Here is a 13,508-nt window from a genome sequence, read left to right on the forward strand (position 1 = left end):
CATTGAACCCAGGTCGCTGGTGCTGTAAAGCGTTACACTAACTGCTACACTACCATGCCTGCACATGTCTCCTACACTATGGCAGCAGCTAATCTTCAAAAGTCTGTCCTTGTCTGTGAAGCACATTGGAATCTCTCAAAGTTGAAGAAATGCAAGAACAAAGAGGCACTCTCCCTTAGTTTTATATAATGTTTAATTACTCGCTTCACGCTGCACAAAGCAAATCCCCACAGTCTGGTACACTGTTTATGATGTGCTGGATAATCCGTTAGTCATAAGTCTAGTTCTGTAGACTGTTTAATTCCAGTTTTCTGTTACTTTTCTCCAAATAGCAACCCAAGTGGAATACAAAAGCAGGAGGGTCATGCTGGAACTGTATTAGGTTAGGCTGCAAGCTTAGCCTCGTCACAACACAAGAAGAAGGATGGTATGGACAGCAACAGATTTTAGAAGAACGAGAGGTGATCTCAGTAAACCATGTAAAATTCTTAAAGGGCTTGACAGGGCAGATGCAGGGATGATGTTTCTCCTGGTGGGGCTGTCCAGACTGAGGGGTGCTCATTGCTCCAAAATAACTGACCGGCCATTCAGGACTGAGATGAGAAGAAATGTCTTCATCTAGTGCATCGTAAATTGTTGGGAATTCGCCACCCAAGAGGGTTGTGAGGTTCATTCTCTGAGATGGATAGAATTTTGAATAATAATGGAATCAAGCGATATGGAAAGTGGTGCTGAGGTAAGGAATCACCAAATTCAACAAAAAATCAGCAAACAAGAAAAAACAATGTTGTTGAATGTTGGAGCAGGGATGAGGTGTGACGACATGCTCCTGCTTCTGGTTCTTATGTTCTTAAAGGGTGCAGAAGAGACTTGCTGAAATATCTTAACACCGAGGGTAGTTAACCTGTAAAATTCTCTAACATGGAAAGCAGATGGGGTAGGTTCAGAACAGATGTGAGGGGTACATTTTTTACTGAGGGTGTGGTCAGTGCCTGGAATGCATTGCCTGATAGGGTGACAGAGGCAAATTCATTGGGGGCTTTTAAGAGAGGCTTGGATGGGCACATGAATGAGAGGAAAATAGAGGGATTTCTGTATGTAGAAGGGAATAGCTATGTCGGCACAACATTGTGGGCTGAAGGGCCTGTTCTGTGCTGTACTGTTCTATATGTTCTATGCAGCAAAAGCCAAATTGTTAAATATAATGAACTGGATACATTTATTAATGTCAAAAGGGATCAAAAGATTTTAGGTGAAGGCAGGAACAGAGCAGTGGAGGATGATCAGCCATGGTAATCAGTGAACATAGGACAGTACAGCACAGGAACAGGCCCTTCAGCCCACAATGTCTGTGCCAAACACGATACCAAATTGAACTAAATCTCTTTTGCCTGCACATGATCCATCTCCCTCCATTCCCTGCATTTTTATGTGTCCAGCTGAAAGCCTCTTAAACACCACCATCATTTCTGCTTCTACCACCACCCCTGGCAGCCCATTCCAGGCACCCACCTCCCTCTGTGTAGAACAAAGTTTAGGGTCGTTGAGTAATAGAGCACTACAACACAGAAACAGGCCCTTTGGCCCATCTAGTCCATCTCGACCTGATATTCTGCCTAGTCCCATCTACCTGCCCCTGGACCATATCCCTCCAAACCCCTCCCATCAATGTACCTATCCAAACTTCTCTTAAATGTTGCAATTGAAGCCACATCCACCACTTCCGCTGGCAGCTCATTCCACACTCGCACCACCCTCTGAGTGAAGAAGTTCTGCCTCAGATTCCCCTCATATATTTCACCTTTCACCCTAAACCTATGTCCTCTGGTTCTGGTCTCATCCAACCTGAGGGGAAAAAGCCTGCATGCATTCACCCTATCTATACCCCTCATAATTTTGTATACCTCTGTAAGATCTCCCCTCGTTCTCCTAACCTATTCAACCTTTCCCTATAACTCAGGCCCTCAAGTCCCAGCAACGTAAATTTTCTCTGCACTCTTTCAAGCTTATTAATATCTTTCCTGTAGGTAGGTGACCAGAACTGCACATGATACTCTGAATTTGGCCTCACCAATGTCTTGAACCTTCCCCTTCTCAGTGTTAAATGGTGAAGTAGGGGCAACGTCCAAATATCCAACTCCCTATTTTCTTTGTTTCTATGAAGGCTGAGTTAGATATAAGAACACAAGAGTCAGCCAATCAGCCCCTCCAGGTCTGCTCAGCCAATCAGTAAGAACGTGGCTGATCCAATCATGTTCTCAGCACCACTCTCCTGTTCTCTCATCATCCCTTTGACTCTCCTGTCATTCAAACATCTGTCAATCTACAACTGGAGCATAATGGACAACTCCGTCTCTACACCTCTCTGGGTAGAGTTACGAAGAGCCACAACCTTTGAGAGAAGAAATTCCTTCTTCTTTCCATCTTAAATTGATGATCCATTATTCTTAAACCATGCCCTGTAATTGTCGATATCCCCAGGGGGGGAAACATCCTCCTGGCATCGAACCTATCATTCCCCCTCAGAATATATTTTAATAAAGTCACCACTCAGTTCTTCTAAACTCCAGGGAATATAGACCCAACCAGCTCAACAACTCTTCATATGCCAACCCCTGAATCTAAGGAATCAATTTAATGATTCTTCTCTGCACTGCCTCCAGTGTTAGTGTGTTCTTCCTTAAACATGGAGATCAAAACTGTACACGGAGTAGTCCCAAGTGTGGTCTCACCAACGCCCTGTAATGTTGTCTCAGAATTTCCCTGCTTCATGCTCCATTCCTTTGCAATGAAGGCCAACATTCCAGTAGCCTTCCTAATCACTTGATGTGCCAATATGCACTAGGACCTCCTGACTGCCTCTGTATCACAACATTTTGTAGTCTCACTTACAGTCACAGAGTAATACAACATGGAAACAGGGCCTTCAACCCAGCTCATCCACACTGACCAAGTTGCCTAATGAGCTAGTCCCATTTGCCTGTGTTTAGCCCAAATCCCTCTAAACCTTTCCTATCCATGTACCTGTCCAAATACCTTCTAAATGTCATAATTGTACCTGCCTCTGGCAACTCATTCCCTATACCCACTACTCTCTGTGTGAAAAAGTTCCCCTCAGGTCACTTTTAAATCTTTCCCCTCCACTTTAAACCTAAGCTTTCGAGTTTAGGTTTAAACTAGGTATGGTAGTGTAGCAGTTAGCACAACGCTATTACAGCACCAACAAGCTGGGTTCAATTCCGGCCACTGTCTGTAAGGAGTTTGTACGTTCTCCCCGTGTCTGCGTGGGTTTCCTCCAGGTGCTCCGGTTTCCTCCCACATTCCAAAGACGTACGGGTTAGGAAATTGTGGGCTAGATAGGCTGGGACTTTTTCCCTGGAGTGCAGGAGGCTGAGAGGTTATAGAGGTTTATAAAATCATGAGGGGCATATAAGATATATAATACCTTTATTAGTCACATGTACATTGAAACACACAGTGAAGTGCACCTTTTGTGTAGAGTGTTCTGGGGGCAGCCCACAAGTGTCGCCACGCTTCTGACGCCAACGAGTATGGCCCCTCGTTATAAACTAAACCCTCCAGTCCCGGTAACATCCTTATAAATCTCTTGCGCACTCTTTCCAGTTTAATGACTTCATTTAAATGACTTCATTTTTCATTCTTCCTTCCAAAATGCAAACCCCACATTTTCCCACATTATACTCCATCTGCCAACTTCTTGTCCGCACATTTGATCTGCCTATATCCCAGTGCAGTCCCGGTAACATCCTTATAAATCTCTTGCGCACTCTTTCCAGTTTAATGACTTCATTTAATGACTTCATTTTTCATTCTTCCTTCCAAAATGCAAACCCCACATTTTCCCACATTATACTCCATCTGCCAACTTCTTGTCCGCACATTTGATCTGCCTATATCCCAGTGCAGAACTTGCTAAGCATCAACCTATGTATCATCAACGGACCTGGCTACAATGCACCCTTCGTGCAAATAATCGAAAGAGATTGTAAGTCGTTGAGGCCCCAACATTGATGCCTGTGGCACTCTGCTGATTATTGTTTGCCCATCTGAAAATGACCCGGTTATTCAATCTCCTTGTTTTTTGTTAGTCAAACAGTCCCCTGTCCATGCCAATATATTATCCCCAATCCCATACACTCTTACCTTGTGTAGTAACATGTATGGTACTTCATCAAATGTCTTCTGGAACCACAAATACACTTCATCTTCTGGTTCCTCTTTACACAAGTTGTTTGTTGCATCATCAAAGGACTCAAGCAAATTTATCAAACATGAATTCCCTTTTCAAAAACCACAGTGACACTGCTTGTCAGTCCTGTGATTTTCTAAGTGTCTTTCTGTCACTTCCTTATTCATGGGTTCCATGATTTTCCCAGTGGCAGATGTTCTGATGACTGGCCAATTGTTTCTTGCTTCCCTTCTTTCTTGGATAGTGGCAATAAATGTGCAGTGTTTCAATCCTTTGGGACCTTGGAAGAGTCCAGGGAATTTGTGCAGATTACAACTATATCCATTATCTCCACAGCCACCTCCTTTCTGACCTGAGGATGTACACGATCAGACTTATTGGCCTGTAGCCTCAATAATTTGCCTAGTACTTTCTCTCTAGTAAAGGAGAGCGTTTGAAATTCCTCCCTCCCTATAGCTCCCTGAGTATTTATTATTATTGGGATGTTTACAGTGTCTCTACTGTTAAGACAAATACAAAATAATTATTGAGAATCTCTGTCATTTCTCTGTTTTCCGTTATTAATTTCCTAATCTCATACTTCTGAGGGACCAAGGTTTAGTTTAGCTATTTTTTACCTGTTGAACTTACTAATATCTGTTTTTATTTGCTGGTTTACTCTTATAATCTTATTCCTTATAATTTATTTTGACAGGTTTATAAAAAATTCCCAATTTTCTAGCCTATCACTAATCTTTGCAACACCATATTTCTTTCACTTTGTCACCATCCTCAGCTTCCTTGGTTAGCCATGAGATGGGGCATTTTTCTCAAAGACCCTTTCTTTCTTGTTGTTGAGATTTGAGAAGCATCTCCTTAGGTGTCAGATCACTGCTGATCTGCCATCTCACCAGTCCACTTCAGCCAACTCTGTCCTCACACCATTGTAAATTCCTCAATTTCACTTCCAGATATGAGATGCTGACATAGATTTCTCACCCTCATATGAATTTGAAGTTCTACCGTGCTGTGATCACTCTGTCCTCATTTACAGTGAGATCATTAATGAAACCTACCTCATTACACAATATCAGGTCTGAAATAGCCTGCACCCTGGTTTGTCCCTCAACATATTGCTCGAAGAAACCATCTTGAATACCCCCCTATGAACTAATCCTCGTCTACCCTTGCCAATTTGATTTGTCTGATCTGTACCGAATATAGAACATAGAACATTGCAGCACAGGAACAGGCCGTTCAGCCCACAATGTTGTGCTGGACTAATTAAACTAACAATACCTAATTAAGCTAATCCCTTCTGCCTGCACATGGTTTAAATCCCTCCATTCTCTGCATGTGCCTAAGAGTATCTTAAACACCCCTATTGTGTGATGATTAAAATCACCCACGATTATTGCAGTACCCCCATTATTCCTTAGTTTATACTAGATCCTATAGTATAGCTGTTGTTACAGGGACATATATATTACTCCTGCTAGTAACCCAAACTGGTTCTATACCTTATGAGCCAATATCATCCTTCACCAGTGTAGGAATCTTGTCCTTTATGAACAGAACTGTCCCCAGCTCCTTTTCCTCTATGTTAATCGTTCCAATGTGTCAAATACCCCTGAATATTCCATCCTTGGCCACCTTGTGTCTACATCCCGGTCATGGCTTTTAGATCAGGCCCTTTTCTTTCTTTTTATGTCATCGGTCTGGTGGCCGACTTCTGCTCCTACTTCACGTGTCCACATGTGACTTGAAGCCAGCCAGAAATGGCCACCTTCACATGACTACACATGAGGCAGGAAGATCCTCGTGTCCAGAAGAGAAGCAAATGGTTGAAAAGTGTTTCTACTTTTGCTCACTCCCTAAGCTGCCAACTTGAATTGCACACATTCCTGGAGATTCATCATATGATCTCTGTCATCCAGCTGTTCCATGCAGTGAACTGGATCCTTGACTTCCTTATCGGGAGACCACAGACAGTGCAGATCAATAATATCTCCTTCTCGCTGACAATCAACACAGAGTCAGCTCAAAGATATGTGCTTAGCCTACTGCTCTGCTCTCTCTACACTCATGACTGTGTGACTAAGCACAGTTCAAATACCATCTATAAATTTGCTGATGACACCACTGTTGTTGGTAGAATCTCAGATTGCGATGAGGAGGCGTACAGGAGTGAGATCGATTAGCTGGTTCAGTGGTGTCACAACAACAGCCTTGCACTTAACATCAGCAAGACCAAGGAATTGATTGTGGACTTCATGAAAGGAAAGTCAGGAAAACACACACCAGACTTTATTGACGGGTCAGCGGTGGAAAGGGTGAGCAGCTTCAAGTTCCTGGGCACCAACATCTCAGCGGATCTATCCTGGGCCCAACACATTGATGCAATCACAAAGAAGGCACGCCAGTTGCTCTACTTCGTTAGGAGTTTGAGGAGATTCAGTATGTCAGCAAAGACTCTTACAAATTTTTATAGTTGTACGATGGAGAGCATTCTGACTAGCTGCATCACAGCCTGGTATGGAGGCTCCAATGCACAGGATCACAAGAGATTGCAGAGGATTGTGGACTCAGCCAGCTCCATCACGGGCACAACCCTCCCCACCATCGAGGACTTCTTCAAGGGACAGTGCCTCAAAAAGGCGACATCCATCACTAAGGACCTTCACCATACGGTACATGTCCTCTTCTCATTACTACCATCGGGGAGGAGGGACAGGAGCCTGAAGACCCACACTCAATGATTCAGGAATAGCTTCTTCCCCTCTGCAATCAGATCTCTGAACGGTCCATGAACCCATGAACGCCACCTCATTATTCCTTTTTTACTGCCCTACTTTTGTAATTTATAGTAATTTTTCATCTTTGCACTGTACTGCAAATTTCACATAAGTCAGGGATAATAAACCTGATTCTGATTCCGAAATATCTTTCCGTTCCATAACTAACCAACAGAAGTATTTCAAAAAATGTTAAAAGAAACACCAGTTATTTTTAATGCTCTGCCATTTCGACTTCTGAAGTTGTCTGTAGCAATATCCAAGGGAGTAATAAAAACAGAAAATGCTGTTAACACACAGCAGGCCTGCACCATCCGTGGATAGAGAAAGAGTTAACATTTCAGGTCCAAGACCTTTTGTCAAAACTGGAAAGTAATTCCTGGAAACTTTGGACAATCCTAGAGGATTGCAATCCCATGTGTACCATGACCCTTTGTGAAGTGCATTGGTATAATTTGCAAATAGTCAGTACAATCCAAACCTCCACAATATCCCTGAACCGTGTTACTCACAAGGGTCTCATCTTTTCTCTCTGCAGTGAGTCAGCAAGACTGAAGCAATTTGAGCCTTTCAGAGAAGGGCAATTCCAATGAACATCCCTTTGTGCATGAATAAAACATTCAAAGCAAGGAAATGGACACAAGAGAACAAGAAACAGAGAATTGCAATCCCCACATAAAGTAGACGAACAAGCAAATATTATAAAGTTAGAGAGACCAACGAAAGGGACTCAAGAATCTTAGAACTATGTTAAAAATAAAAGGAAGGTTAAGGGATAGATGTACAATTTATCAGGATTGTGATTAAATGTATTCTTCTCAACAGATTCCACAAGAATGTGAAATGAGTGTAAATGAGAACACAACCAATCGTTAACCTGCCATGTTGTACAGATGTTTGAACATTAGATAAACAGAAAGCTCCTGGGTCCTGTGGGTGTGTCCAATAAGAACTTAAAGGACGAAATTGGAAAAGCTCTGAAACAACTTTGCGTCGAGCACAATCTTCCTTTTCTCCTTGGTTGACTGGTCCACGTCAGTAGTTGGACCAACGACACATTGATATGAAGACTTGCATCCTGGTTTCAAACCTCTTCTTTGCCTCATCCCGCTGTGTCTCTAACCTCCAGCCTTCTAACCCTTCAAAACCTCTGCATTCCATCAGTTTTGATTTTTTGTGCATCCTGGATTTCAATCACTCAACCATTGGTGCCTGTGCCTCAGCTGCCTGGGACCCAAGGTCTGGAAATCCCTGCCTCAACCTCTGCACTTCATCACATCTCCCCTTAAAATCTGTTTATCTTAGCCATTTGCTCTAATACCTTTTCCAGTCATTGTAAGATATTCATTCCAGCGAACACCAACCTGTTTCACTACGTCAGGTTCAAGTTCAGGTTTATTGTCATGGGCAAACATACCCAAGCTACAAATGCCATGAAACAGCTTTTTGCAGTAGCAGCACAGAACATTACAAACATGACAAACATAACATTAACTTAAATTAATATACATTATACATGATTTACATGACACAATAAACAAGAATAACATGCCATTAGTGCAAGTTGAGGGAAATATAGTCTGGAGGTAGTGTTAGGGTTTTTCAGATCGGTTCAAGAACCTGCTAGCAGTGGGGAAGAAGCTGTTGTTGAACCTTGAGGTGTGGGTCTTTAGGCTCCTGATGGCGGCATCGAAAAGATGGCATGGCCCAGATGGTGGGGGTCCTTAATGATCAATGTCACCTTGCTGAGACATTGCCTCTTGTAGATGTCCTCAGTGGCGGGGAGAGCTGTACCCATGATGGAAATGGCAGTGGACATGTAAGGCAGTGGACTAATGCAAGTTTCTGCAGCACCTTTACATAGAACATGGAACAGTACAGCACAATACCGGCCCTTCAGCCCACAATGTTATGCCGACCTTTAAACCTCACCTAAGACTATCTAACCCCTTCCTTCCACATATCCCTCTATTTTAAATTCCTCCATATGCTTATCTAATAATCTCTTGAATTTGACCAATGTACCTGCCTCCACCACCACCCCAGGCAGCACATTCCATGCCCCAACCACTCTCTGGGTAAAAAACCTTCCTCTGATATCTCCCTTGAACTTCCCACCCTTTACTTTAAAGCCATGCCCTCTTGTATTGAGCATTGGTGCCCTGGGAAAGAGGCGCTGGCTGTCCACTCTATCTATTCCTCTTAATATTTTGTACACCTCTATCATGTCTCCTCTCATCCTCCTTCTCTCCAAAGAGTAAAGCCCTAGCTCCCTTAGTCTCTCCCCATAATGCATGCTCTCTAAACCAGGCAGCATCCTGGTAAATCTCCTCTGCACCAGAACTGGACACAGTACTCTAAGTGTGGTCTAACCAGAGTTTTATAGAGCTGCAAAGTAAGTCCTAAGTAATGAAGGCAATGCCAGAAAGGTATGATCAGAGCTGCTACTCTGATTCCTGAACTGTTTGTCTTTCAGTCTTCTCTCTGCTGGGATTACAGGTGCACTGAACCTACCACTAGATTTTTAAAAAGCCTCAGCCATCACACTTAATCGTGCATGCATTCACAGGACCCAGGAGCTTTGAACGTTTCTAATGGCTCAAGTTTCTGTACGACCTTACAAAATCCTGAGAGAGAACAGCCCACCTGGAAGAACACAGTTCATTATTATGACTTGTTCACCCTACAAAGGTGAAAACCTTCAGGAGGGCTTCTTCTCCAAAGACAATTCTCCCGTCAGAAATCGTTTCAGAATAAGAGGCAGCTTCCCTCATGATAAAAAGCCTTGCAATTCTCTCTCAGGATCAATGCATGCTGCATCTCAACCACCAAGCATTTGAAATAGAAATTTCTCCTGGTTGATCAGCAAATTTAGTTTCCTTATGTCAGTGGGCACTAGAAGATAACTGTGAACTCTGATCCTAAGGATGATACAAACAGACATCATTAATTGACAGTAGGAGCAGCAGGTGAATGGGTTGTTAATTTGTTCCTCTGCACACACTTCCCACTGTCTCCCTTGTTACCACTGTGAAGTAACTGTGAATTTTCTTTTTGTTGTAAAGGTACTGCATGAATCAAAATTGTTTCAAGATTTAGAGAAAAAAGTGAACAGAAGTATGGATCTGTATGCCAATTCTAGCACTTTAGAAGATTTACCCAATTTATCCTATTCACCCCACTTTTTCTCCGTCCTGATCCAAAGTGTTTGCTTTTGTCCAGCTCCCCTTTGTAAGTTACTGTTGAGTTTTCTTTCACTAATCTTTCTAGCTTTGCATTTCAAACCAGAATAGCTCACTGCATGACAAACTCTCCTTATCTTGCATTTAGATGTTTTGCCTCTGATTACCAATCTTCCTACTGGAAACAGTTCCTCTGTTACTTTTTACCTAATTCCTTTAAGTTTGACCCCACTGTTTTGTGGCTTCAGAGCATCGGCATCAAATAACCTCTCTTGGAATGTGTTCTGTGATTGGATTTCTTAAGTGACAAACTCACAAAAAAGCCAGCTTGAAATTAGTATGCCATGACCTTTAATCAAAGAAAAACATGCATTTTCTTTCTCTTTGATTTAAGTGTTCACTCCAAAAGTATTACCAAGAGGAATGGAAAGAAAGACTTCAATTTATATAAACTCTTGCATTGCCTTTCAGGATATTCCATAGTGCTTTAGATTCAATTAAGTACTTTTGGAGTGTTGTCACAGTTGTGATGTGGCATTAAAATAGCCCACAGCTAGGTTCCACAAATAGCAGTGTGAATGAACATAGAACAGTACAGCACAGGAACAGACCACTTAGCCCATGATGTCAATATGCCAATACAAACTAATCCCATCTGCCTGCACATTGTCTAAATCCCTCCATTCCCTGCCTGTTTGTGAGCCTATCTAAATGCCTCTTAAATGTCGCTATGGTATCTGTTTCCACCACTTCTCCTGGCATCATGCTCCAGGCACCCACCATTCTGTGTAAAAAACATGCCTCATAAATCTCCTTTAAATTGTCCCCTCTCACCTCAAAGCTATGCCCACTAGCATTTGACAATTCCACCCTGGGTAAAAGACTCTATCTACCCTACCAATGCCTCTCATATAGTTCTATAAGGTAATAGTAACTAGATAATCAGTTTCAGTGATGGTAAAATGAGAATAAAAATATTGGCTCCAGAAGAGTTATCAGAGCAATAACATATGATCTCTCACATGCACCAGAGGGGGTAGAAAGTGCCCTAACCACCTATTCACCTGCTGCTCCTAATTATTAATGATGTCTGTTTGTATCATCCTTAGGATCATAGTTCACAGTTATCTTCCACTGCCCACTGATATTTTAATGACACACCCGAAAGCAGACATCTCCAACATTGCAGCGACCCCTCCAGACTACACCAGAGAGTTGGCCCAGGTTTTTAGTCAGGCAAGGACAGATCAAGCTACATTGGGTTTGACTAAAATCTAATTTCTCACTTGCAGGTGAAAGCTGGAAATTATGCCTTTGTGTGGGACGTGGCGGTGTTGGAATACATTGCCCTTAACAGCCCAGACTGTTCTTTGTTCACCGTTGGCAACACACTGGCAGATCGAGGATATGGCATCGCCCTCCAACACGGCAGCCCTTACAGAGATATCTTTTCCCAAAGGTAGGACTCCAGAAACATCAGAGCTGTTGTATAAAGGTTGCATTGCAAACATTCAACCAGCCAAAGTATTTACTTTTAATACAAAACATGCACTTCCCCTACTTTCCGAAGTCTAGTTTGCACAAGTAATCATTGATATATTGATGCAAAAAACATGTAATTTTTTCTTTGTTAAATTTATATTTGTACTCTATTTTTCCACTCTATCCAATCTGTGGATCTGCTCCCAAATTCTTGCCAATATTGATCTGTGAGTGAGGACACAATAGTTCTCTGGGAGTAATGGAATGAGATGAGACCAATGCAATGGGGTGTCTTTTGCAAGAGAGTCTCCACACAGAAGCATACTGTTTGTTCCCAAACTGTTCCAAGATTTTTTGGGGCAGAATATGTGGAGGAACAGCCTATCCTTCTGGAAATCAAACCTTTCACCTTCTCACAAGAAGTGCTTCTTCTGAGCAGTGGCCTTGGTAATAATAAGCCCTCTGATCTCTTTGAGAGATAGTGGCACTTCTTACTTAAACATGACCCTTGAAGTCATAGAGCTATACAGCATGGAAACAGGCCCTTCGGCCCAAAGCATCCATGCCAACTAAGTTGCCTACCTGAGCTAGTCCCATTTTGCCAGCGTTTGGCCCATCCCTCTAAACATTTCTTACCCATGTACCTGTCTAAGTGTCTTTTAAATGTTGTAATTGTACCCACCTCTACCACCTCCTCTGGCAGCTCGTTCCATATCCCCACCACACTCTCTTGCTTCCCTGATCCCTTTTAAATCTTTCCCCTCTCACCTTAAATCTATGTCCTCTAAATTATAGACTCCCCTATCCTTGGAAAAAGATTGTGACCATTCACTGTATCTATGCCCCTCAAGGTTTTATATATCTCGAAAAGGTCACCCCTCAGTCTCCCATACTCCAGGGAGAAAAAACCCTGTCATTGGAACCTCTCTTTAGAACTCAAGCCCTCCAGTCCCGGTAACAACCTTGTGAATCTATTCTGCACACTTTCCAGTTTAAGCACATCCTTCCTGTAGCTGGGCAACCAGAACTGCACACAATATTCCGCATGGTCTCACTAATGTCTTGTACAACTGTAACATGACGTCCCAACTCTTGTACACAGTGCCCTGAACAATGAAAGCCAGCGTGCCAAATGCCTTCTTCACCACCCTGTCCACCCATGTCACCACTTTCAGGGAACTATGTACCTGTACCCTTCGGTCTCTGTGTTCTACAACACTCTCCAGGGCCCTGCCATTTTACTGTGCAATTACTCCACTGGTTTAACTTCCCAAAATACAACACTTTGCGCTTGTCCAAGTTAAATTCCATCTGTCCATCTTTCAAGTTCATCTGGATCCTGTTGTAACCAAAGACAACCTTCTTCACTGCCCACTATACCACCAATTTTGGTGCCATCTGCAGACCTACTAACTATGCCAACTACATTCTCATCTAGATCATTAGTATACATGACAAACTACCGTGGACCCAGCACCGATCCCTGCAGCACACCACTGGTCACAGACCTCCAATGTGAAAAACAATCCTCTGACTCCTACCACCAAGCCAATTTTGTATCCAATTGGCTCACTCATCCTGGATCCCATGTGCTCTAACCTTCCAGATCAGCAAGGTTATAAGAGAGAGTACACATTTACAGAGCACCATTCACAGCAGGACATTATTTTACAGCCAATGATGTACCTTGGAAATGTAGTTACCTGTAATGTGGGAACCCAGTAGTCAAATTGTGTACAGCAAGCTCCACCAAGTACCAAGGACCAGTGGCAGGGAAACCAGGGTATAACACCCCTCCACTTCTTGTAAGGTAATGTCACTTTCATATCCATGTGAGAGAGTACACTGAGACTCAGTCTG

At 42.8% G+C, this 13,508-nt stretch overlaps 1 protein-coding gene across 4 annotated transcripts in view; it reads left to right on the plus strand.

Annotated features, from left to right (window-relative positions):
• grid2 (glutamate receptor, ionotropic, delta 2) overlaps nucleotides 1-13,508 on the plus strand; it is a 930,013-nt gene that overhangs the window by 874,825 nt on the left and 41,680 nt on the right. For all 4 annotated transcript variants that reach the window (XM_052010062.1, XM_052010063.1, XM_052010064.1 and 1 more), the window contains one exon: nucleotides 11,459-11,625. In XM_052010062.1, coding sequence (XP_051866022.1) covers nucleotides 11,459-11,625 — 167 coding nt within the window. The remainder of the gene's footprint in view (nucleotides 1-11,458; nucleotides 11,626-13,508) is intronic.

This window comes from Pristis pectinata, chromosome 2 (assembly GCF_009764475.1).
Source record: "Pristis pectinata isolate sPriPec2 chromosome 2, sPriPec2.1.pri, whole genome shotgun sequence".
In the NCBI taxonomy this organism is placed as follows: Eukaryota; Metazoa; Chordata; class Chondrichthyes; order Rhinopristiformes; family Pristidae; genus Pristis; species Pristis pectinata.